Below are 26773 nucleotides of genomic sequence, written 5' to 3' on the forward strand. Positions count from 1 at the left end.
TCTATCATCTAAAATGAACAGATGTGCATTTTTTGAAAGGTCTTTCATTGCTATATGCTACAAAAAACCAGTCAGGTTCACTAAATAAGCAAAAATTTAATCTCATACTTCAAGGCTTATTTGTTATTATTTTGTTCAAAACTCTGCATTCTTTTTCTTACAAAAGCAGCCCAATTTCTCTGAGTATCAACTAAAGCAGTTTCAGACTTAAAGATCAACCTGTGCCATATATTTGCAGTATTAATGAAATACATTATGCTCAAATATGCTCAAATTATGTATAATATATAAGCAAGATGTGGCAAGCTTTTCATTTATGTCACGTTTGTGAATTTTAAGTAGTGCAAAAGTCTGTTATTTTAGAAATGTATCTATGGGCGTACACAGTGTGATTTTGTATCTAGGAAAATGCTGTGAACTCATAATCAGGCTTCAAGTTTAAAATGAAGCAGAATTAAAGCCAAATTTGTAACTGTAAACTTGGAATCTCAACCTCTGTGTAGTTGCTTCACAGTGCAGCCTTAGGGTTTCACGTTAAATTTCAGAGAGGGAGATGCAGAGAAAAACAAACATCTACACCCACACTCTCATAGAGAAGTCAAGCATGAAAAATTCTGGCCCCAAAGTTTTGAAAATCATTAGGGAACCAACTTTGGCACACACCTGGAAAGCTCTTCGGAAAGCTCCATCTTTCAAGTTAGTCCTATAAAAGAAAGCAATTTTAAAACGTCTCCATCTCTATGTGACCTTGAAAGTCCTATAAACTGTCCAAGGCATTCCTAAAACGATGTCTTACTCAAAAAGGACATGAAAACACAGCAGTTTGCCCCACAGATCTCTGCAGCTCTCATGTGAGGGAGTGTTAGAGAACTTTCAGGACAGCTCAACAAAAGCACTGCTCTCACTGAAGGACACCTGTACTTATTCAAGAGAAATAGGGATGGCTCTGAAATGAAGAAAAAAGCAAGGATTTATTCCAGCATCATAGCAGTTGGATATTTTTTGTGTCTTTGGCCCACCAGCTCCAGAAGACAACCTCTCAGCTGGATGAAGCTCATCTAAAATTTTCTAACCATCACTATTATCATTATTGCTAAGCAAGAGCTACCTTTCATTCTACTTGATGACTTGATGGCTGCCTTATTACAGTACTTTAAATGATGCAACTTTGCTTTTTCCTTTTTTGTTTTTGGCTTGTGACCTAAAAGTTGTAACCAATATTTCATTTGCCTGTGCTGGTTAAATCCATAACACGGCGTATAGCAGAGGAGATACTCAGGGGGTTGAAGAGAGTGAAGGAAATTAGGGAAAAGTCTGTAAAAGTCTGTAAAAGGCCCACCATCTAAGGATTCTCCCAAGTTCAAAACTACACCTACCTAGCTGTTGAATATTTGTACTTTCTCTGAGGAAGGCGGGAAAGGTGTAGAAAGCTGTGTTGATATTTTTCACCTGCAAGCCTTCACTAGAGAGCAGAGATTATATCACCCTCCTGTCTAACATTACATGCCTGGTAGACAGAAACTTAGAGAACCAAACAGATAAGGAATAAGCTGCTCTCTGAACAAATCACACAAAATCAAGTCCAACACATCTTGCACTGAAAACAAGGATGCCAGGACTCCAGCATAAACCTCTCACACTGGTAAAATGCAGATGTTACAGCTGCATTAAAAATCAATACTACAACCAGAATTCACAGATCTCACCAGTACTACACAAATGACATAAAACTTTAAAAGTGATTTTAATTCTTGTTGTGTAAGAAATAAATTACAAGTGAGTACTGATAACTTTAAAAGTCTTTATATAAAATGATGTAATTAAATTCCGTGGAGAACATGTAAGGGAAGACACAGGATAAAATGCACAATGAAAAAAAAGAAAATTGAAACTATACAAAACTGTACAAAATAAAGCAGTTGTGTTGGTTTGTTGTTTTGTATGGGGAGTTGATTTATTTAGCCAAAGAGTGGCACAAAGGTTGGCTCTGATGTCCTTCCATTAGGACTACTACCACCATCACTAAGGATCTGTTTCATTTATTGCAACACACTTTCAGACTAGAAAATTCCATTAGACTTATTAAGCAGATATAATCTATGCATCAAGAATGCAAACATGAATCATAGGAGAAGATCAGAAGAAGATCAGAAGATGAGAAGGAGAAGATCAGAAGGTGACAAGGACCCTTGTCACAAAATTTTCTTTACATCATCCCACTGAATTATTCCATTTGACCTTTTGACACAGGCTGACAGGTATATCCAGGTAAACATGAATTTTATCAAATCAGAAAATAAAACTCAGTATATCACCTCAGAAAAGCAGAAGCATTTGCAGGAGAATGACACTGATTCAGAATGTTCACCTTTCCTTACAAATTTTCTATGGGGTAAGACACAGTCCAATTTTTTTTTTCCTCAAAATACTACACGCAAGTAAAATCTAGAGTAAATTAAATTACATCAGCCTACAAAAAGAAAAGACTGTAGTTTCAAAAGGTTTACACTCTAGTACAAACAACTGCACATGGCAAGCAGTCTGAGCACACATTAAAGCTGTACTTTGATAAATAACCTCCCACAAATGTGTAAACCTTGCCATTAGCACTCTCATCAAAGATACTATGGAGTCTTCTCTAGATGACTTTTCTGTAGCTGTGCAAATTTTTCTTTACTCTTGTCAATGACTAAAAAAAAAAAAATTAGGGGAGGTTGCTTACCGCCTGTATGCAACACCTTGCAATCTTCTGCTGAAGGCTCATTTTCACCCTCTTTGATGTTGCTGATGTTGTCCTTTTCAAGCAGCCTGTCCACCATGGCAATAAGGCAGTTCAAACTCTTTGCCACGTTGGCCCAGACCCTGTCCTGAAAAGACCAGAATTATCACTGCATGTTACTGCAGAAAAAAAACCAAAAAGGGACAATAGTAAGTTATTCATGATGTTAGCATACGACTGCTCCTCTCATCCTTCAGCCTATTACCAACCTGAGCCTTTTTCATGGAGATTCTCTTGCAGCGTAAATGAACCCAAACTTTTATGGTTTTAGACACTGTGCACAAGCGCTTCAAACTCGACATAATGCAGACAAAGTTTCAGGTCTAATAGCAAGGAACTGAGCAGCTTGTCTATTTAAATGATACCTTAAGAGTACAGACACACTCAAAGCTTGACAAATGAAACCTTGTGTGGGCCAGTTTTGTCACAGTGTTTAATAACCTCTTTTTGATAATTTAACATATCCTGTATTTTATCACATCAGTTACTCTGCTGAAGAAAATGTTAATTCAAGGACTAAAATGAGAAACTTGCTGTCATGGCATATTTATTAGCTAACACAATTTCAGTTTTGTTCCTCACCTCTCACACAAACTGCAACCATCACACTTAACTGAGTTTACAATAGGAGAATTAGGGAAGTAATAGAGAGGTACAAAAAGTTCTGTACAAGCAGAGAGGAAAAGAAATCATGTGGAGCATAAGAAAGAGCTGTTATGGATCAGAGATATAGGGAGGGTCCTTCAGGTGCTGGATGCTGCAGAAATCAAAGCTTTTGCACCTACTTTTGCAGCACTGAATAAGAAGGAAGAAACCAAGCCATACAAGTAATGAGGCTGTTCACAAGACAAGCAATCAGACTAAAACCAAACCATAACAAACCCACAGAAACCACCCTTCCCTCTCCAAGTATATGTTTCAATGCTGAGTCATTCTGAAAGTATTGCAGAGCAACCAGAGTTTGCTTGAGGGTTAAAAATGGGAATTTAACATCACTGCTTTGTTTTGTATTTTACAGAGCCAGAAGCATTATGTATTTGTCAGGTCTTCAGGCAGAAAAATGAAGTTGCAAAAATACCAAGAGAGAAGGTTAAAGAAAACTGAGAACTCAGAGAAATAGCATAGTTCCGTTTAAATGGCAACCCTTGGATTTTGAGTGGAGGCAAATCTAGAGCCACTGCTAAGGCAAACATTTAAATCTAATGTCGCTTTTCAACTATATGCCTCGCTTCAGCCTGACTAGAGGGATCTTATCTTATGCCCTGCTCCCTCCTCCTGAGGACACAAAAGACTGAGGGCAGGTATAGATTCCTTCAAAAGTTTCCTCCTCTATGCACTTCAAGCAATCCTGAAAAAACATTTACAATATGTGTGAAACTACTGATTTTTACCGCCCACAAGCATAATTCTGGGGAGAAGGATTCTATGAAGAATCCTCCAGAGTATAAGGGAGCTTCAGAGCTTTCAGTCACTGAAGTTGCTGAGGAATATGCAAGTGAGGTTGCTCAGAGAAGTTGGAGCAATCTAATTTCCCTTTTCTTTTGTGTGATGGGGGAACTTAATTCCTGCACAAAAAAAGCATTAAGCTCTTAAAGAGCATCTGGAGTTATTGCACAAGCAACACAAATATGAGCCCTTGTTTCACATTGGAAAGAGCACTTTTTTCAAACCAACTATTAACCCAGCATTGAGATGATTTCTATACAATATTCCCACAAACGTTCCCTGAGGGTTTAGAAGCGAAATTCATAAACATCTGTTGACAGAAAGCTCACTCTTATTATCATGTATCTGGCTTTTTTATATACAAGCAACTGACAGGGAGCAAGGGCCTGTTTCACTGCCCCTTTTCTCCACACAGGAGGCTCCTGGGATTGTGGGCAGATAGAAAATGTAGAGGCATCTATTTATCATTCATTGAGATGTTATTCTGTCTGCACCAAAGGCAGTCACATTTATCTAAGAAGGCTGTTGAAATTCTGCAGTTTGGCAGGAACAATTTTCAAGTAAAACTGCAGTTTCCCATCACTGAAAATCAAGTGGCTTCTATGATTCTCCATGAGAAGAAATTAATCCGTTTCTTTGTTGGAGAATTTTTCTCAGACATGGCTTGAAGGAAAAAAGGCCATGAAAATATACAGCTGATTGAAAAGTAAAAGGCAGCTGTAAACAGCAAAGTTCTCAGGCTTGTTTTTAATAACAAGTAAATACCTTGTCCTTGGGTAGTGATGGGAAAGCAGTGACAAACATGGAGGCCTTGAGAACAGTTAATAACAGGATGAGAAACACAAGTTTTGGTCTCAATAACAAACCACAGGTATTGAAAACAAGAGGAGGGGTTGCTGTGTAATCTGTAGCCAATGATGAGCTCGGGTTTTGCAATATGTATGAACTTAATTAACACGGTTATAAAAATGTGCATGTTAGATCAATAAATTGGAGTTCGATGCTGATCAATTAAGATGGGCCGTCTCCCTTCACTTCGTCACTTCTTATTGTCATCTTTTACTACTTCCAGAATATTTTCCTGTAGCCTAGCACTGACCTTTCATCTTCTTAAGCAGATGAAAAGATGGAAAGGCAGGCCTTGGCATCAGTGAAAGCTGGGCACCTCTCCTAGGACAATTAAAAATGAGCCTGTAAAATAATTCTCTTTCATTCATCCAACTGAAAAAATTGTAATTAAGTTCCATCTGATCAGAAAGTATCATTAAAAACTAAGACACCTTCCTCATTTCAGAGAGCAGGAATGGACACTCCTTTCTGTCACTGCACCTGACTGGATGTCTTCCTTCTAAACACTGCCAGCCAGTGGAGTCCCAGAGGCTGTTTCTGTTTTTAAAGGATTCTCAGCCTTTCCGAATTCACCACAGAGCTCCTCAGTCACTTCTTGTCCCTCCATACACACCACTTCAGCTGTGTGCTTTGCTTGTGCCATGTATGGCACAGCATCTGCACGTCCAAGCACTCTGAAGATGCTGTGTCGCCTTCATTTCAGTGGATATTCAGATAATTCCTTAAGGCCTTTTTGAGCTCTGCTCAGAGATTAACACCCTCGTGGGCTGCTTCAAGGGTCAGCTTAAAGAGTTGTTTAAGGATGTAGATTTCAGGCAAAACTAAAGTTCCAACTGCAAAATGTAACACTAGTACTTATAATAGTACTTATAACACTTAGTACTGATAATAGTGAGGAAAAAACCTACAACAGCAAAGGAGGATAGAGCATTGTGCATACAAAGCAACATATATTAAAGTTTTTCCCTTTATAGTTGTGTTTCACAGTGGATTAAGTGTTTTTTCAAATTTTACATGCCTTTATTCTTTCTCTTTCCATCGTGCTAATCACAATTTGATTATTAAAACTCATATCACCTCTACTGACAGAAATAACTGAAAAGTTTAACCATTCAAATCCAGAAAAAATCACAAAATTTCTCCAAAATTTATACTGTCTCAAGTTTGACAATGACTCTGACTCAGCTCAATTCAGAAAACAGTGAATGATACATTTAATTTGAATCAAGATTACTAATTCAGCAGAAAAAAATGAATGCTGTTTAAAATGACCCACTTATGCAGTTTAATAGGTGAGGACCAAGCACCTGGCGGCTTTTAGTTATGAATTACAGCAAAGCTATCTTCTCTTCAGAGATGCTGAACTGCAGTACTGAATTAAAATGCAGCTTTCACAAATGCCACTTTTTCCAGTGCAAAATTTATCTCTTTTACAAAAACTATTGTGTTATTTATATCTCTAAATGTTTCAACAGCTAAAAACAAACATTTTGGCTTTAGTTCAAGCAAAGAGCACCATTCCAGCCCCTCAGGTTGTTGAGAAAACAAGAAAAAGTGAATTAAAGGCTCTAAAACTGGAGGACAAATGAAATAATGAGTTATTTATTGTTTAAATTTCACGAATACTTAATGCATGGGGCTGGAAATAATTGCCTTTCTTCTAGAAGAAATATATTCTTCTTCCTTTATTTTTGGTGTGGAAAAAATTACAGGTTAGGTGGAATACCATAGCTCACACAAGTTATTAATTATTTACAATAGAGATGAATATGCTGACATCCTTTACGTCTATGAGAATACAGTGATGAACTCAAAGCATGAGCCTGGACTGAATAAAAATAGCTTGAGTACGTATGAAATAAAGTAACAGACCTATTAAAGAAGACATCCACCAAAATAATTGATTTATAACATTTCAGCCATATAAATAATACATATCTTTGAAAGATATGCTAAGAATGTTAAAATCCAAACACTGTATTTAATTCTTTTACAGAACCTCAGACAGTTTCTAAGAACAGAGTCTAGGGGCAATGGGCTGAGGGTTAATTCAGTGTATTTAAAATGATTACACCCTGAGGGCTGGAGAGGGGTGTTGCAGGGGGTGGGGAAGAAAAAAACCATTTCCCTGTGAACAGCATATACTGTTCCAGTCCTTAAATCTGCCCAACTAGCAAAACCAACCCAAGTAAGAACAAAGACTATTCTTGTGTCTGGGCAAGAATACACTCAACACCTTCACTGTTCTATGCACAACTAGGCAGTCTCAGAGCAGCACACTGTACTTAGGCAAAGCCTTGCAATTTAGCTTCAAAATCTGCATATCTGCGATGCATCTGAGAAGCACAATTTTACAGTTTTGCACCCCTTTGCCCCCTGCAACGGCATGTGACAAGGACACTGAGGGCTTGAGGTGGCTTATGCTAATTTGTAGGGTTTCACTGGCCAAGGGTTTCTGTCCACTTACCCACTCCTCCTCATCATACTCAGAATGATGGGGTATGGAGTCCTGCCTTTTGATGTGAGCAGGATGGTCCTGGTGCTGTGCATCAGCCCCATCCTCTGCACTGCTCCTGGGCACAGCTGGTTTCTTGAGCACACAGCCAGGCCGGGCCGTGTACAGCGCTAGAAGGGCACTTCTCACCAGCTGGTCCTTGAACGTGTGCACAAATAACTCCGTCTAGGGAAAAAACCAAACCAATGGAAAGGTTAGAGCAACGAATGTGGTATGGCAGCAAAGCTGTGTAACACTGAATTATCCTTAGGCAGAGCGGCTATTTGTTTCAGGCCTGCCTGGGAGGCAGAAAACAAAGTAGGCCAACAAATAATGAGGAAAATTTCAAGAGTTTTAGAGATCACATTCTACAATCCCAGTGTTCTAAGCATTAACACAGGAGCACATTATCTGTCAGAGATCACAATCTTTTCACATTTTATTTGAATTCCAAATTTCACCTCAGAGGCAAGCCTCAACAAGAACCACTTCCAAGAGTAACCAACCACAGCACAATGATTTCTGAATAAGTGTAAGATAAAACACAATTAACCAGTTCAATAATCTCTCTAAATAAAACCCACCACTCTACAATGCTGAAATAGCAGTATCTGCAAAAGCAGTATTTCCACAGATAAATTTTACTACTGGTAGGTGTCAACCCAGATATCATGGTAGGTGACACCTGATTTCAAGCTTGATTTTTTTGTATATTTTAAAGAAAGGAAACTCTGAAGTTGTCTTCTCGGGTCTTCTGAAGATGCTATTCAATCTCTGCATCATTTTTCTATGTTGACTGTTACAGCTGGCATTTTACCGTATTTTTTAAATCCTTCAACCTCCCTGCATTATTCATCTCCCTTCCACCTCAACAAGGAAAGTATGCCTTTGTGCAGACAATCTTAATTAAACAGGGATGTGGGAAGGTATGTAGATAAGAGTCAGAGGATCCAGCCTCAACCAGCAGGAAATGCCAAAAATGAGGGCTGCCCAGCCAAGCTCTCTTCAGCCCTTATGTGCTGCTTATGCAAAAACTGGAGGGAAAAGTAGCCAAAAAAACCCCAAAACAAACAAGTGCCAAGTGCCAGCACCTCCCTGGAACTCCTGAGAAGATTCCTGGAAGTCTTTTCTCCCAGTTTCTGCATTTCTTATCCTATCCCTTTCTTCATGCTACCTGTTCCTCTTTTGCACCCACTCCTACTCAACTTCTTTTTCTTGCCTTCCTGTCTCAAGACCCTCTCAAAAGTTTACAGATATTTAAGACAGAAAGGCTCTAAAAAATTAATGGTTTTCTTAAGGCTCCAGCTGCTAGGTGAGGTACTTAAATGAGAAGTTTCTGTCTTTCCCATTTTCATTATGTTTACCAAAAAAATGCTTTCTGAATTGTTTCACATGGACGGGCTGAAAATTTTACTCCAAATAAATCTCTACAGTTCTAAAAATAAGAACTGCAGGCACATCTAAGAAAAATTATTGATTTTTTAAAACCAAAATCAGACCTGACTTGGGATTCTTTAGACTTGGCAACGCTACTCATCTCCCTGGCGATATTACCAGACCCATTCCTTCTCCTCATTACCAACTTGGTGCCTGAGGGAAAGGCCATTTTTTAACAGTTTTCTCAGGACTGTCTCCTCGTTGTCCTGAATTGCTCTGCAGGACAATTGCAGTTTTCTACATTTCCAACCCAGATGGTGCATGCCTGGAGAATGACTTAGTCTCTGGGGAATAGTGCTATCACACCCCACCATTCTTTGCCTTACCATGGCACAATGAGATTTGAGGGGTTGTGTGGTAACAGCAAAGCTCCTCTTCAACACTTCTACAGTTCCATAGCAAGAGAGTTGAAACTCCATTACTTGTCTACCCTTAAAAACAGCAATATCATGGTTTTGCTGAGGTTTAATATCTACCTTCCCCACAATGTCTGTTTGAGAAAATTTCACGTTTCTGGTTCAGAATAACGCTCAAAAAAACTTTACATTTCAAAAAATTAGGAGAATTGGATAGCTTGATGTAAATAATGCCCACTAGGACTGCAAAGTTTAAGTAATATAATTGAATAGAAATATTTTATAGGGAAATTTAGTTTTTAAAAGAAAATCAGTACAGAAGTGTGACTCCATTTTTCATGCAGCAACTCAAATAATTCTGTAATTAAATTCCATTCAGAGATCCCATTGGTTTTACAGCAGTCTATGTTTTAACTTCACTTTCTAACAGCTCAGTACAGCTAAATTTGCAGAACATCACTATTTATGAAACTGCACTGAAATCACAAAACCAGTCTATACAAAGAAATAAAAACTCTGCAAATTCTTTCAGATACTCTACTAAAGAGTATTTCTGCAAACAAAGATAGGCATAGCTGGAAAATTAATTTATCAAGCCTGCTGCAAGCTGCAAATGCTGATACACTTGTCGATAGCTAAAGGCTTCCTTAATCAACTAACAAAAAGGGATGATAAAAGGTTAGTCTCAGGAAAACACTACAGGAAACTGTAAATTATATATGGAGATGCTTAACAGGAGAAAATAAGCTCCTTTTAAGAAGCAGCAGTGGAATTATTTGATTTAATTTTCCACTTTCAATCCATGCAGCCAGTCCTTCCATTTCCAACATGAACACTTTAATGTAATTCACATTATTGATAATTCAGATTTACTCACTGCTACCTAATAATTATAGAAAGAATTCTTATATATACCAAGTGATATGTTTTTTAATAAACTTGCAGAATTTAATCACCAGGCAAATAATTTTTATGGCTTCAAACAGATGTTTACTTTCTAAATATCTATCCAGTTAAAACATCAGAGCATTTATTTTTTACATACAAAAAGTGCAGGAAAGATGGAATAGCAAAGCACTACATATGCCTCAGGAGCACAAGCAGATATCATGTCATTATACTCAGCAGAGCATGTGCTACTCTGTGTTAAATGCAAGCAGGAACACTCTGGTAGTCTTGGTTCTCCAGTACTGTACCAGACTATACAGACAGAATATTTCAAGACAGCAATATAAGGCTTTGAATTAACCATGAGGGATCTAATTTCAGTATTGTGTGGGTTCACTGAGTTTAGGGCTTTGAAATTGTATTTCTCTTTCCTGAAGCTGTTTCTTGGTCTCTCTTCCCCATCTCTCCTCCCCTCTTTACAAGCAGCTGTCCCAGCACACTTGCTTCCTCAGCAATCCACCCTATTTCTCTATTGTCCACCTTTTCCTAGGAGTGCATTTGGTAATAGACAGGGAAGCAGGTATTGAACCACTCCTGCTGCAGTTGTTCAGACAACTGGATTTGTCTCTTCCAAGCAAAAGGTGGAGGCTAGACAGACATCCAAGGAGTACATGGGGTGAGACTCCTTCTTCTGGGAACCTGAGCTCATGCACTAACAGCAATTTAATCCTGGTCCTGAAAAGCTGATATGAACACACTCAACTAAGCCACCAGCTATAAATGTAAAATACCTAAGGCTTTAGCAAACTGAATGAATTGTCTTTTTTGTCCCCTTTTTATAGCCAGAGTCTCTAGCGAGCCATGGTTCAAGCAGTACTTTAGTACCATGGCTCCTGCCTCTGAAATCATCCCCTCCTCCTGTCCAGAGGCCAATGGCAGAGAAAATGCACATTGCTCAGCAACCACCCCTTGGATCTTCAGAACAAACCCTTCTTTGCCTGATTGGCTTTGCCTGTGCATACAGATTTCTTTGAACTAACCTCTAACAGAGCAGCTTCACTCTTCTATGCACAGCTAAAAATGCCCTCCTGCATCCAGAGGTACACCATAATCACTACAGTCCCCCTCCTTAAATTCCTCTGTTTCATTTCCAGGCTGAATTCTGCCTTCTTCCATCACCCCTGACGCTCAGAGCGACTCCACATTCTCAGAGCGAGTGTGGATTCACACATCTGCCGCTGAGAGCGATGTTCCTCTCCCTAGTGCTCTTCTGGAATGCCTTCCCAGCAAGTGGCCAAGCTCAATATCAATATTTGAAACCCTCCTATGGCACGAGGAGCTGCTGGGGTAATGGTGCTCAACAGACCAACAGGGCTGTCACTTCCCAATAGCTGAAGATGCATGGAAATGGTTACTGATCGTGTTATTGAGCCATACTGGGATCATACTGCTGAAGGGATGGCCCGTGGAGAAATGGGAAACTCTTCACAAGCTCTCGGGTCACAGGGTTCATATTGTTATTCATATAAGGGCTCATATTTTTATAGGGTAACATATGCTGGGAAGCACTACAGGCTTCAGCTAATCTCCATTATCAGTCTGTGAGACCAGCGGCGAACATTATCTTCTCTAATTTAGAACTAAAGGAACTAAAATGAGGAAGAGGTTACAGCTACAGACAGATATAATAGGAAAAAGAGAAATAAACTTTGAGATCTCCTAGAGCAAATTTCCCAGCTTCTCCTTCCAGGCTGCATCACCATTTCTGATCATGCTGTTATTCTAAACTTTATACACCAACCTGGCTTGAACTACCTCCCATAACAAGCAGCTTGAAATATCATAGAAAGAGAATGAAAAAAAAAGACTTCTCATACTACAAAATTATTTATAATTGTTGATATTTTCATAAACTCCACTATGTAGCCACTAGAGGATGAAGAAGCTACATGAAATTAAATTAATTACACTTTTTAATAAAGCAATCTTTATAGATTTCATTAATTTTCTATACGGAAGGCCTACAGAAATGCTAAATAACATTATTTTTCTAATAACAACATTTTGATGCTTATTTTAGCTGAGTTTATTTAACATTTCCTGATGCTGTGAAAGTCAAATGATGCAGAAACCCCCCCCCCCTTCCTCCCCAGCAGTTAGAGAGACTTGGTTACTCCATTTTCCATTGCAGTGAGGATTTGAATCTTACTTTTTCTGAAAGCATCTTTAAAGAGTTCTTCAAGCTGTCTGGAGAACGCTGGCTTGCAGAACTGAGCAGCAGGTCTGCATGGCTTGATATGAGAGGCTGCAGATGACTGATGTTGCTGAGAACTTCTTTTGCCTTGGCTGTGTTTTCAGGTGAATAGTAAATACACTGGTATCCAGTGCTGTGATAACAGAGAGTCACATCATGTCAAATTCATTTCTGCCATTAACAGCAATGCTTATGGTGCTAAAAATCTTACCACTACTTTTGCAAAAAAAAAAAACGCCAGATGCCTGAACTTCACAGACACCACTGATCCTGCATTTAAGGGTAAAAACAAACCTTTCCTTGAACAGTAAAAGCATAAACGGCATGAAACAGCCCACCACCACATGCTCCAAGTAATACAGTGCAAAATTCCTTTGAGTGGGTGATCTGAACATAAACCCCCATGTTTTTATGTGTTTCTTTTAAACACTGTAATTCTAGAGACAGAAAATATTTGACAAAGTCAGGTAATAATATCAAAGAGCATAAGGCTCCTTATTCTTCCAACTGAGCTCCCCAAAAGAGAATTGACTGCCTCACCGAGTCTTTCCAAGTGGGCCATTAAGGTTGAATTGATCAGTGGCCCACACTGTGTTTTGATTGGCCTCAATGATGTCCAGGAAGAGACGATAAACAGAGTTATTTCCAATAAAGAACAGGCATCTGATTTGCAAGAAGAGACCCAGCAATGGGTGCGGAAGTGAATTACTTCAAAACCACACAAATGCACACTGCAAACTTCCTACTGTCCACTGTTCAAACTACTGCAATTATTTTGCAGGACTTCTCCTATCCCTCTTTCTTCTTTTCCTCCCTACAAATTATGCAATATCCTCTTACACCACTGTTCTCAAACACCACTTCAGACAGCATGCACACACCCACTGGCTCTTGCCTGCAGCCCACAGCTCCTCACCTGAACCTCTGGTACGTAACCCTTCCTTTTATAAAGCCCTGGTTTAGTCTTTCAGAGAAACTAACCAAAATCTTCTGCAGCTTCAGATTAAAACAGGAAAAAAAGAACCCAAGCCCCTCCTGGCACATCACCAATGCCAGAGGAATGTACATGCTACTCCCAGCTGGTACTGTTTGTATCTCCCTTCTCTCCTTTTTGTCTGAAGTATTTCAGTCCCTTCAGCCATTTCACCACTTTCTTTCTTTCTTAATTTGGCATACCAAGACCAAATACTGACACTTGTTCAATCCTCTGAACTTTATGCATTCGCTTTCATTTCAGTCTTTGTCCAGATCTCTTCCCTACCCCCAGTTCCCCTTTGTGCCTTTTATTGAGTGAATTCTAGTTCCTTCTCTTTAGTTTTCTACAAATTAGAAACTAAATCTTGATCAGTCCCTTCCAATTCAGCATTTTCTATGATTCTGGCAAATAAGGATAGCTTCAAGCAGTTTTAAAATGAAGGCTCTTGCTTACATATTTTGCTGAGGTATACTCTCAATACCCAATTCTAATTTTCTATTCCCCAATATCCATTCTATTTTTCTGTCTTTCACCAATGTCTTCATTCCTAGATACAATTCTTTGTAGAAGCAATCAGGATTAATGGCATATAGCTGCCATTACTACCAGCCACATCTAAATTATGACGCATCTCCAACTTACATGAGCTACTCATGTCTACTAGACCCATGTCTAGTAGAAGTCATAATTCTGAGTATTTCAGCAAAGTGAATAATATAAACTGTCCCTCCTAATGAATTAGGAAAAACAAGCAAACCTCTGTCCCTCTGAGTAATCAAGAAACTGCCACAGTTCTGCCTTTGAGGTGGAGAGCCTGTTAGTGAGATGACTTCCAGAGTCAGATCTGGCACTACATCCACTGGAACCCTCAAGCAGCAGGCTCAGTGGATAGGGCAGGGACAAAGAGCAACAGTCTATGTTAATTGCAGTGAAGACATAGTCTTAAAAGTCTTGACACTTCTCTAATTCCCCATCAGGCTTTTCCCTCCCTTTATCAAAAAGTCCTTTTTGCAGGCTGAATCTGGCTAATGCTGTTATCAAGTTCACTCCTTTCTGGGATTTCCCTCAGTCTTTAAATCCTAGATAGTTTTCACTGATCTCCCACAGCTCTAGGCTTCACTGAATATTGCAGCAGAAAAGCTACAGACACCACTTGTAAGAAAGAGGGCAGTGACACCAAAGGTGTGGGCAGTTCTCATTGCAATTAAGTAAATCATAGCTTTTAAGTAAAGGAATTAGTGAAGAGAGAATGACTCTTCAGAATGAAGTGCACTACCAGACTGGTAATTATTTGGACAATTTAAACATTTTCAGAACCCTAGAAAGCACGACACAACTTCAAATATTTAGTTCCTCTCATAATTTGAGAGCAACTTTCTCAATCCCCCTAGAAGAATGTGTAATTATTTTTCAGAAACAACACGTTTGAAGTTTCTAACTGTTGTGTTCACACTGCTGCATGTATGACTAGCTGAGGTTTTCTGTGGCCTTAGCCTTCACAAACAGATATTCCCACTCACAAGTAAGCGACATTCCCTCCTCTGCAGCTACTTTTAAAGCTTACTGCTGCATGCAGCTCTGGTATGTAAGCACTGTTAGGCAGAAGAGAAACTTTTCACAGGTGTCCTAAGGCACAAACTGCATGAAACTTCTGCATTAGGGTAAAGGCCGCATGGGTAGGTCCAGTGCAGAATAGCAGCAGCATAATGAAAACATACCTCTCATATGTAAATTATGACTCAGGTACCTTTTGAAAACTGTATTATAATGCTTTCTGGGAAAAGTTTGAAAGCTTTCACTAAGCATATAAAACCACACTTGACCATTTCCATATATTGGCGCCATCATTAACCATAACCACATGACTGTCAGCGGTCATTTCAGTCCTAAACTTGCTTTATGGACATTCTTCAGATCACATACCAGAAACTTTTCACTTAAAAGAAAAGCCTTTCTTGCTCTCATTTCAGGTCCTATTTTTTTTTTATAATGTGCCTTTTATAAAAATTGGATATGACATTCCTGATGGTAATAAATGAGAGAAGAATTGCAAAGCCACTGCATTTTTGTAAATATTATTATACAGGACTTTCCCTTTGTGTCTGCACAAAGATTGATATTCTGTGTAATAGAAAAGATGCCAGAACTATCTTCACATACACATTTTCCACATTCTTCTGCTTGATAAACTTTCACAAAACATATGTCTCAGTCTTGTTTTTGTTTTGCAACTGCAAATGCTACCAGATAACTGTTTCTCTTTGTCTGCAAATTCCACAAGTCTAAGACTGCGCAAGAAATATATTGCAATATGCTGACACTGTTGAATATTTTGATAAACTGCTCTAATAATCAGACTGAAGGTCAAAAACACGCAAGGCAATTCTGTCACATCTAGACAGCTGCTAGGATTGGCTGAGAACTAGTCTCTTCCCACGTCCTGCATTAGGTCTTCAGCTCAGTTAGCCTAGAGAAAACGGCTGCTGAATCTGCATTTTTCCTGTTCGTTCTGTATTCTGACTGATATCGCAAGGTGTCACTTCTTCCTTCAACAAAATCTTCAGAAAATCTAGCCCCATCATAAAACAGGAAATTCAAATTGCAGAAGGTGCCCCGGGGGACACAAGGTGTCCTCAAAACACCTTTATCCAGCAAAATAAACAGGTGCATGCAAAGTAGCACTGTTGTCGCCAGAGTGAAATAAATTTGTCCATTATAAGATTGAGAATGTAGTAAGAAATGGTTCATTTTCTGAAAGGTGAGCACTGTGAGAACTGTAATGCTACTTTATATCATATAACTTTAAAGGATTATGTCTATTATATTATTTATATCTAGCAGCTTCAGTTATAAATTTTTATGATAAAAACCCACAAATCACTATTGCAACTGCATTAATCAGATAGTAAAGGAGAAAATACTTTAAGAAGTGTCTTCAGGCATTTTCTTCAACAGAAAACATGTACTTTCTAGGCCCTCATATGATGGGGATGAGGCTGCCCATACCAGTTTGCTGACAGCAGAATATTAACACCGAGTTTCTCGATGCGTCTTATGTGATCAACATGATGTACGTGTTTCATTGGCAGGTTTCAGCATCAGAGGTGGTCAGGGAAATGAAAGCTTTTTGAAGATTTAACAGGGTTTTTATACTGTGTAGGGCAAGCAAGACCCCCTCAATAATACAGCTTTCAAAGCAACTAGATCTGCTGGGTTTTGTTTGATGTTAATATTAATGCCAGCTCCTATTCAACCTAGAAGTCAACAGAAGAATTGAATAATTTCCCTTTTATTCTCTATGATATTTTATCCATGAAACTTTTTTGAGCATTGACTATAATGGAATTAATTTGCTGTGGACTGTCATGGTAATTTAGATCAGAGCACTCCCTCCCTGCTTTCCCTTTGGAATGCTGTAACACTGCAGTTGGCACCATCAGCTGGAGCACTGAGCAGTCACAACTACTGAAAAAATCTGAACAGCCACAGCAACAAACACAAATACATCCCATTCTTAGGAAAAGATGTGACTAACACTTTGGCGCATGTTCAACAGTGAACAAAGCATTTGAGCTCCACAATAAACTGAAACCTTTATTTTTGATTAGTCTTATTTTGGCTTTCTGAAGAATAAGAGTAGTTTGTTTTTTCACAGCGTACTAAAAATACTTCTACCTTAGCATACACCCAGGCCTGTCAGAAATAAAGCTGCTACCTTAAGTTACAATTTCTGTATTTAAAAATTGTCTACAGATACATTCCTCTTAGCACAAGAATTGCCAAAGAGATCGCTCATTCTGAACAGCAGGTTTTCAAGTACTGATATACCTCCAGCTTCCTAAAATACAAGGAAAAAAAATCATAATTTTGAACCATTAAGGTTGCAGAGGACCTCCAAGATCATCGAGTCCAACCTTTGACAGAACAACCCCCATATCAACTAAACCGCAGCACCGAGTGCCGAGTCCTGCCTTTTCTTGAGCACTTCCAGGGATGATGACTCCACCACAAGTCCCAATGCACAAAAACCCTTTACATGAAGAAATCCTCCCAACCTGAACACCCTGCAGCACAGCTTGAGGTAATTTCCTGTGTTTACTCAAAATTGGTCTTAACACAAGAACTAGAGCGTGTTTCAATTTTCATCAAAGCAGGGGAAAAAAGGGGAATATTTTATGAATGCAGTGTTCAATCCTACCAGATTTTAATCTTCCATTCATTCAGCAGGATAAACTGTTTTGTTATTCAGTGAGCTTATAGCATTTTAATGCAACCTTAATGGTATTTTCCCAGCTGTTGGAAAGAATACTTACTTTCGTCTTTCAGCCTCAAATTTACTCAGCAGTTTCCGGAGACCACCATTCTTAAATCCTTGGAAATGTGCTTCTGGGGCTCCCACAGTGATAACATCATACAGAGCATCTGGAATGGGAACAGAGGAACACAGACATCTGAATGCTTCTATCCCTAAATCATGGAAACACTATGACATCTATTCCACAAAAAGTAAGGACAAGTCTATATAATTTCCAGGGAATAATTGATAATCCATGTCCCAAGAAGGCCCAAGAGCTAATCAATCTTTCTATACAGCCACTGCACACTTTAAAAAGTTCATTTGATTTATGGCTATATGTAAATTATGTGCCACTGAGTAGAAGAATATTCCAGCTCTGCAGTTTACAAAGCTGACAAGTAAATTGGCCCATTGCGTATTCCACTCTATTGCCCCTTTCATTATTTAACTTGTAGTCATGTTCAAGCATTTTAGAGTCAAAAGAGACCATTTTGATGGAATAGTCTGACTGAATAATAGAGACTACTGAATCACAGCTAATAATTCCTGCATCAAGCTTGTCTCTTGGTTGAGTGAAGGCATCTCTTTGTTTAGGCATCTAATCTTGATTAAAAGATTTCAAATGACAACAAACTCACTGCATTCCCAGAGAAGTCAATTAGGCTAGTAAAAATCCCTATTCCTTTTCTAGCTTCAATTTGTTCGGATGTAATGCTACTGTACTTTCAGATATAATGGTGTTTAATGCTGAATTGGTGAGCCCTGCTCTAGGATATACACTTCTTATATATGTTTATAAACACAAAGTCAGTTGAGAAGCTACCAGAATAGGAAATAAATCATACTAATGAAATGCTTGCTGAGAAAACAATCTGTTGTCTCTTTCTGTATATACCTGGTGCCTTATGACATAGGGGATGAATTCTTTTTGTGGATATATGCTTACAGAACTGGAGGTGAAACATCATTTTTCAAAGAGCTCGTGATTGATTCTCAGGGTGGAGATGAAGATTTAATTACATCCCACACCACATAACTATTTTTTTCTAAGTTTAAAAATTTACATTTACAGTAAGTACCTGTTTTGTACCTGAACTTACTGGAGGTACAAAAGTGCAGTTCCAAATGCCTCATCTTTAAAATGCATTTCTAAAGGAAACGTTACAGGATGTTTTTTGAGAACTGTTTTATTCCTCAAAGAAGTTTCCCATGTAAATTAAAATCTAGACCTCTCCTAAAATAGAACTTGCATTGTGATGATAAATATGCCCAGAAGCATGAGCACTGTACAAATGATTCACAGTTAATGAACTATGCCTTACTTCCTGAGCTGAATCTCAGAACACATTTGCTCAAATTGATTTGAGCTCTAATGAGTTGGTGACTCTTCAATATCCACTTAAAAGGAGAAGTGACATAATTTCATTTGCCTAAGGTGAGCCTCAAGGTTCTTAAATAGCCCATTCTTTTAGGTCTTTATACAGATTATCACTAATACATATTCTTCAGCTATTAGGACTCCACTGATACTTGACAATAAGGAGGAGGAGGAGGCAGTCAGTGTCTTAAACTGGCCAGATGCAAAACAAAAACCACTTCAGTTCACCAAATCTATTTAAAACAAGCACATATTGCAAACAGAAACAAAAGCAAAGCTATGTCAATATACAGATTTAAGTTCTCTAGTATGATGAACAGAGCACAATGTGGGGTTTATCAAATGGATAAGGATACCATTGACCCATAGGAAAACAGTATTTTTCCTCAAAGCTACTCCTACTGAAAGCTTAAGCACACTTTCTCTTCCATTTCAGTACTCAATGACAACCCAAACAAAAGTTCAGGAAAAGCAAACCTATTATTATACATGTCAAACACAAAAAAACCCACATACCAATGTGTATATACAATAGATGGGATAAAAACCTATCTTGCATTCCCAAAATTAAGATATCTGATAGTGTAAGGGCTAATGACACCTCCATGGATCATTAGCTTGTTTAAATGCCACCTCCATGAATTTTTATTCTTCCCCTTCCAGTATCATTCTCCTGGTTATATTCCAGGTGTCCTTTGATATATGCCAAGCAAACCATGAGCTGAGAAAGACCAACTTCATATCGAAGTGCTGCCTATTCCAGATCAATTAGCAATTGCTGCAAACTGCTTAGCCTGCATATATCTAATACAAGACACAGGGAAGAACATCAGTTAACTAACAGAGGCAGAGTTTTATAATTTGAAGATCCAAATTTGGAAGACAACTAGAACAATTCTAACATTTATCTCTTCCTGTACTCTTTTTGATTATCAATTAATGATGTGTGCAAAGCAAAATGGTTTTGGAGAAGAAGGGAGAAAATTCATTAAAAAGCAAAACAAAACTCCAGTACTGTAAAAGTTGTGGGTGCTTAAGTAAGTCACAGATTTCACTCAAATTCTCTTTTTATTTAGCAAATAGAACAGTGTCCTGTTCACAAAGAGGTTTTGTTGAAAAGACAACGTTAAGCTTCTGGCCCCCATTACAAACCTAAAAATCCTTTTCAGTTAATTAATTAACTTGAAAACATTAAATTAAAATCTGTGTTATCACATTATGTCACTATAAATCCCCATCTTGTAGAAATATTTGGAGGCACAGTTTTTTAGTAAAACAAATAACAAAATATTGAACCAACAAGTATCTAACAGATAATTGGAAGCCCCTGTGTCCCAATTTAGAAGTGGATGTATACTCACACAGTACAAAACAGGAAATTTACCACTGTTTTTATTTCCTGTTTTACAATCTTAGATGCAGAGTGTATTAATAAGGCAAAAACCGTATCAGAATGTAATTTCTGTGTTTGTAGTTACAGCAAATTTATCAGATCTCAATTGATCAACAAATTATTCACTGTGCCATTTGGTCATATATATGTATCAATATGATCTTTGATCTGTAAAGGAAGCTGCTAAAATCATATGCAAGTGGCAACAACAGAATTCTGTGTTAAAAAGAACCACAGACCATGTTAGAGAAAGTTATCCCCCTTTCCAGGGGATGTTGGAAGTTTGCAGTATTTTCACTCAACACTGAGCCAAAATAGCACATATTCTCCATTTACTTATTTGCTTGAAGTGTCATAGGAACAACATGAGCACATTCTTGGAATCTGTTTTTAGAAAAGAACTTGGAAGAAATTTAGTTAACCAGCCCCTAGTTTTCCAAGATGTGCAGTAATTGTCCACAACTTGTGGCATCAGAAGACGAGGCAGGGAAATTCCTTGCAGAGCTTTGACTTTGGATGTGATTTCTAGATTTCAGTGAAACTGTGTTTCAAAGCACACTTAGTCATACTTGGGGAATTTCTTTACCTTTCAATCGAGGACTATGCACATGCATTCTTTGCAGATGAAGATTTATTGGGATGAATTCTAGTGTTTTTTCTCCTTTGCTACAGCTTGATTTAAAGGAAGAACCTGAAAAACAAAAGTTTAAAGAATCATTGTCTTAACTACCCAGATGTTTTTGTATTCCTTTTAAAGGGAGACAATACTTGTATGTGAGGAGTTGTCTTTAATTTACCTTCAATGGATAATTATATATTAGGAGATGAAATGTTCACTGAGTCTCAGCATGTATCCATACTGGAAGCAGCAAAGCAGCATTTAATTCACAGAGCAATCTAACTGTTTTATTCTGGGAGACAGATACTCTTCCCTGCTGTCTGAAATCAGTCTGTAGTCTGCTGGAGACAACGCAGCAGTTAATGTGCATTGTGTATATTCTGTGCTAAAACTGCGAGGTTACAGAGCTATGATGGCACTGCATTTTTCCAAGTAAGATTATTTTCTTTGAAGAAAAGTATTGTATTGAATAGGCTATGCGTTCTTCCTAGAAAGGTCAAATAAAGAAACACAAACTATCTTAAGAAAAGCTATATATTTGTTCAGAGGAGGCATGATGCCTTGGAAAAACAAAACAAAACAAATTAATATGGCTGTATATTTCCAAAACATTAGAATTTGAGTAGTTTTTTGGTAGCGTAAAGAAAAATAATTAAAGTCCGACAGCATTAAAATATAATTTACCTGAACACATTTAATACAGAATCTGTATAAAATAAAAGGGTGTAGATTAGGAAAGAGAGGTGGCCTAGTCTTCTAACTCAGGCAGCCCAACGTTCACCTAGGCCACTTTTCCAACATTCTATCATTTCGCCAACTATTAATTACTAGAACTAAAATTCCTCTCACTCAGATGGAATTTTTAAATAAGTTTTGCCAAGGTTCAGCCTTTTTTTGAAGCAAACACATAAAAAGATAAAGAAAATATTTTAAATTGTTTTTTGCTTGCCCAATCAAGACTTGCTAGTGTTTATCTGTTGAAACTGCCACAGGACTGAGCACTGAGCCTCCCAATATAAACCACTCTGCCAGAGGGCACCAACGATGCTCCAGACCAGCCAAGCATGCTCAGGCTGCTCCCTAAGTTAGGAACTTTAAATTATAATTTAATACAGATGAAGAGCACAGCCAGGAGTCAAAATTTTAGATTAGACAGGAAATCCCATGATGCAGATTGAAACAAACAAATAATTTTCAAAGTTCCACTCCCTCCCAATATCACCAAATCTGTGCTTTAGAGTTACCTGAAATTACTGGGCTTTTTGTTTCCTAACACTTATATCTTCCTGGTATATTTCCTTACAATAAAATGCTTTACATTCTCTCAAATTCTCCCATAACTGAGGATAAAAGTGTTTGCCAAAACAACTCAAATCTGAAATAGTTTTAACTTTCTTAAACATCCATTTTCAATAAATATGCTGGTAAACCAAAATTGCTGTCTAACACTAATGTGGCTTCCTCATACTTCCACAGCAATCTCTCAACTTCAAAAAGAAATTAGGTGGTCTCCTAACAGCCTTCTCCACTAAATTCCCAAATAGTTTGGTTGAGTTCAAGTGGGTATCACTCAAAAAGCCCAACGTGAGATTATTGTGCTGGGGAAGCATGAGCATATTTTGGAGAAATTTTATTTGCAGGTGCCATCTGCCCTTCTGAACAATTCAACACAAACTCAGGCGATGTTTTAGGATGAAGAAAGACACCTGCACTGGCTACACTGAACAGCAAAATGGTTTTTGGCATGCCTTGAAATATGTTGACCTGAAAAGTCTGAATTAAAATTGTACTCACATCCCTAATCTTAGCAATTTCTACTTCATAAGTACTTGAATTTCAACGTGCTCCCAACGTAACTATTTGTTCAACTACAGTATTAAATCAAATCTATGTCTGGCTTGCTTTTCTGATCTTGTATACAATCTTGTATTAGACTGCTTTGTTTTCTGATTAATGTCCCTTTCTCTTTTACATGTGCTGATTTGCTCCTCCCGGATGACCTCAGTTTCCCAGGACCACATTATTTCTCTCAAGACCCAATTAAGATGGGTCCTTTAACATTATAAACCCTTTAGAAAGCCACTTTGCACAACACAGGTCTTGCAGGGTTTATGTTTAAGAGATTATATTGTCTGTTTTTTAAAATCTCAAAATGTCCCCTCAATATCTTCCTGAATGTTATAATTATTACATTGGATCTGTCATTATCTATATTTATTGGCTTGTTTACGACACTTTATGGAGCGCTTTCAAGATTAATTAGGCAAAGATTGAAAATACATATAGATACTATTTAAAACAGAATCAGGAAGTGCCATACTGGGCTAGACAGTAGATGCCAAAATTGGAACTGGGATATTCTGATGATGACAAACAATCATAAATACAAGAAACGTCACTTCTGCCAACAAAATGGAAATAATTATACAACATTTAGTGCAACACAAGAGCTTTTTCCCCCACCAAATATTTAAGCAGCTGACCGACTGCTTTCAAAAAGGTGACTTTCAGTTAGAGACTGGTTTTTTTTAATACACTCAAATCGGATTTCTCCTTTTCTGTGACCAAGATCTCTGCATCCAGCTCTGGGCTCCCAGCGCAGGAGGGACACAGACCTGCTGGAGTGAGTCCAGAGGAGGCCACAGAGATGCTGATTGGAACAGTTCAGCTTGGGAAAGAGATTTCAGGCTGATGCAATTGCAACCTTACTGCCTCAGTACCTGGAGGGAGCTTACAATAAAAGCTGGAGCGGGACTTTCTACAAGATCATGTGATGACAGGACAAGGGGATTCAAACTTAAATGAGGAGATCTGGATTAGACATAAGGAAGAAATTCTTTAATGTGGAGGGAGGTGAGACACTGGAACAGGCTGCCCAGAGGAGCTGGGGATGCCCCATTGCTGGAAGTATTCAAGGCCAGGCTGGATGGGAGTTTGAGTAACCTGGTCCAGGTGGGCTAGAACTTGATAATCTTTAAGGTCCCTTCCAATCCAAACCATCCTTTGATTCTAAGATTTTTATGTATTTTATTCCCACTGAATATGCCAGTATTTTATAGCTAACAATCTAGTAAGCTCTGAAAGGTTCCAGATAAAATCACAGATTCCCACCTGTATGCTTCCCAAGCTCTGCCAGAGTGTCCTGGTACATGCTCAGCAACTGATCACAGTGAGCAATTACACTTTTGCGCATGTTGTCCCAGTGAGGAGCAAGTTCTCCCAGGTCTTTAAGCTCCTGATTCCTGTACCAAAAAGCAAAAAGGGAAGGCGCTAATTAACTCATTAATCTATCAAGGTTCATCCAAATTAATCTAAAACAAGTTTGCTACAAAACATCAGAAAGATTTCTAATTGAAATAAAATCCGTTTTCGGACTGCTTGTGAGATCTGCTTTTCATCTCTCTTTTACAAGTAAACAATAAATTATGTCAGTAGATAATGCAGTAACTTTTGTGCTCAAAACTCATCTGGTATAAATGCAGTAACCTTCAAAATGAAATACCACTTCTTTCATGAAGGAAAGAAGGCTTCCAGGCTCCAGAGAGTTGTGCTCAGAGCAAGTAACTTTATCTCAAGAGATATTAAACAACATTGGAAAGAATATAAAGTTTCTTTTTCCTGCAAAACTTTCAGTATGGTTGTTTTGATGCACTACTCTTTGTATACTTTCATAAACATTTCATAAACACATATTTCTAGCAGTGTTTCTACAAATTCAGTTTAATCAACACATCAGCTCTCACCACATTTCTTCAGGATTCAAAACAAAATATACACAAAAAATCCCAACACCTGCTCCCTAAAATGTCATGTCCAGTGTTCATCAGGTCAAAAAAGTACTGCTGTGGTAACCAAACAGGTCACTGGAAATCCAAAAGGAAATCCTTTAGTAAATTATCAGTTTTCCTGTACACTCCTGAGAGCTGACCTGAGTGAAATAGAGATCATCTGAATTTCCTGCACAAACAAGCTTAGTATTTTGGGCTTTCTGTTTGGTTTTTCCTCTTGCAGAGGAAGTTTCTCCTGTATCTCTCCCAAAGCCATTTTGTGGGACCTGCTTTTAAGGAAAATAAAAGATCTTCAGTCAGTCTTCAAACATCTGGAATTTAACAGGAGAAAATGTTTGCAACACAACCAGTTTTCATTATTTTCCTTGGAGCATCAAGAAGAGTGTTCCACTGTAATTCTTGGAAGTCTCCAAAAAGTCTTCCAGAAGACAGTTCTTGCATACAGAAAAATTATGTAAGAAAAAGCAAAAATAGGGTAGAAGAGGTGGAAAGAGGGAGGAAAGGACCAGTGAGCTTGCAGCGCAGGAACACAGAGCTCACTTATGTGAGCAGCAGATCTGACCATTAGTCAAAAAAGCCTTAAAATGACTTCTTAAATGGAACAGCAACACACTGGTGGTGCTTTCCCCATCATTATTAGCTTTGCATTAGTGTGAGCAGTGCAGTCAGAACAAGCTCCATAGGCAGACCTCTGCTCCTGGTGTAGGTGACAATCAAAACCAGAGAGACTGCACTGGAAGCGGAATTAAAGCATTGCATTTGTACATGTTCTTGAAAATATCAACATGGAAACAAAGACACAACACATGGACTTGCTGACAGTCTATGTTAACGATATTATTACTTTCTGCCATTTAATTGCTCCTGAAGCTGAACCAATTAAACTTTCCTCCAGCAATACAAACTGGTAATGCTGTAGCATAAGAACAATCTGTCACGAAGGGATTTGAGAGGATAAACCAAACATTCTCAGGGACCATTTTCTTTGCCAGTTTTTAGCAGTATAACATGAGGTTCCCTTTCAATTAAAATCTTAGGGCTTCCTTCTCAGCAAAATGTGTAAAATTTGTCAGGATATGCAATTTTGTTTATGTGCAGCGATAATGTTTTGGCCCTTAATATTTATGGTGTCTGATTTAATAGTTTTAGCAACAATGTTTGGACCTGGCTGGCTTCCAAAACTTTACTACTCCTTCTGTATAGGAATAGAGTATTCTATCCAAGAACTACATCCCTGCCTCCATCTAAGCTCATGCCTGGAGCTGCTGGTCTCAAACTGAAGTTTGAGAGTTAACTCCACTGACATCAATAGCAATGGGAATATTAATTTTAATAGGTCTTCAAGAAATATCAAATCCTGTCCCCATTACTGGTGACAAGGTTGGTATTTGTTTCTCCTCAGAAACATGTACAAATCAATGAAGTAAAAATTCAGTCTTCAATATGTGGCAAAAAAAGACACATCAACAATGCTTAAAGTGAGAGTACAGCGCTATAGCAATCTAGAGCATACACAGCGTGGAAATTTTAAAGACTACGATTTCTGAATTTATTTGCATTTTAAACTCCAGCAAAATCAAAACCATTAGAAAACAGGATTATATGGCAGACACTTCCATAGAAAACAGTCTCATAGCCTCACTTTATATCTATTTCTTTTTCTAATGAAATTATAGAAGACAGAGCATTTAAATTGGATTTATGTCTCGTGGTCTTTTTACAGTTTATCACTGCTGTTGTTGACTCCATAAAATTCTGAGTTATGAATGAAAAAAGAGTTGTCTTTTCTATATCTAAACTCCATCAACAATACTCCACA

General features: G+C 38.1%; 1 protein-coding gene across 1 annotated transcript in view; it reads right to left on the minus strand.

The window, feature by feature from the left end:
- LOC128948881 (inositol polyphosphate 4-phosphatase type II-like) overlaps nucleotides 1-26773 on the minus strand; it is a 128684-nt gene that overhangs the window by 42274 nt on the left and 59637 nt on the right. Inside the window, exons 8-13 of the mRNA XM_054293642.1 lie at nucleotides 24278-24408; nucleotides 21134-21238; nucleotides 17793-17901; nucleotides 12459-12636; nucleotides 7542-7754; nucleotides 2723-2867 (exon numbers count right to left, since the gene is read on the minus strand). Of these exons, the coding sequence (XP_054149617.1) occupies nucleotides 2723-2867; nucleotides 7542-7754; nucleotides 12459-12636; nucleotides 17793-17901; nucleotides 21134-21238; nucleotides 24278-24408 (881 nt within the window). The remainder of the gene's footprint in view (nucleotides 1-2722; nucleotides 2868-7541; nucleotides 7755-12458; nucleotides 12637-17792; nucleotides 17902-21133; nucleotides 21239-24277; nucleotides 24409-26773) is intronic.

The sequence above is a fragment of the Melozone crissalis genome, unplaced genomic scaffold (assembly GCF_028551555.1).
Source record: "Melozone crissalis strain CALT ecotype California unplaced genomic scaffold, PUWL_Pcris_2 ptg000164l_1, whole genome shotgun sequence".
In the NCBI taxonomy this organism is placed as follows: domain Eukaryota; kingdom Metazoa; phylum Chordata; class Aves; order Passeriformes; family Passerellidae; genus Melozone; species Melozone crissalis.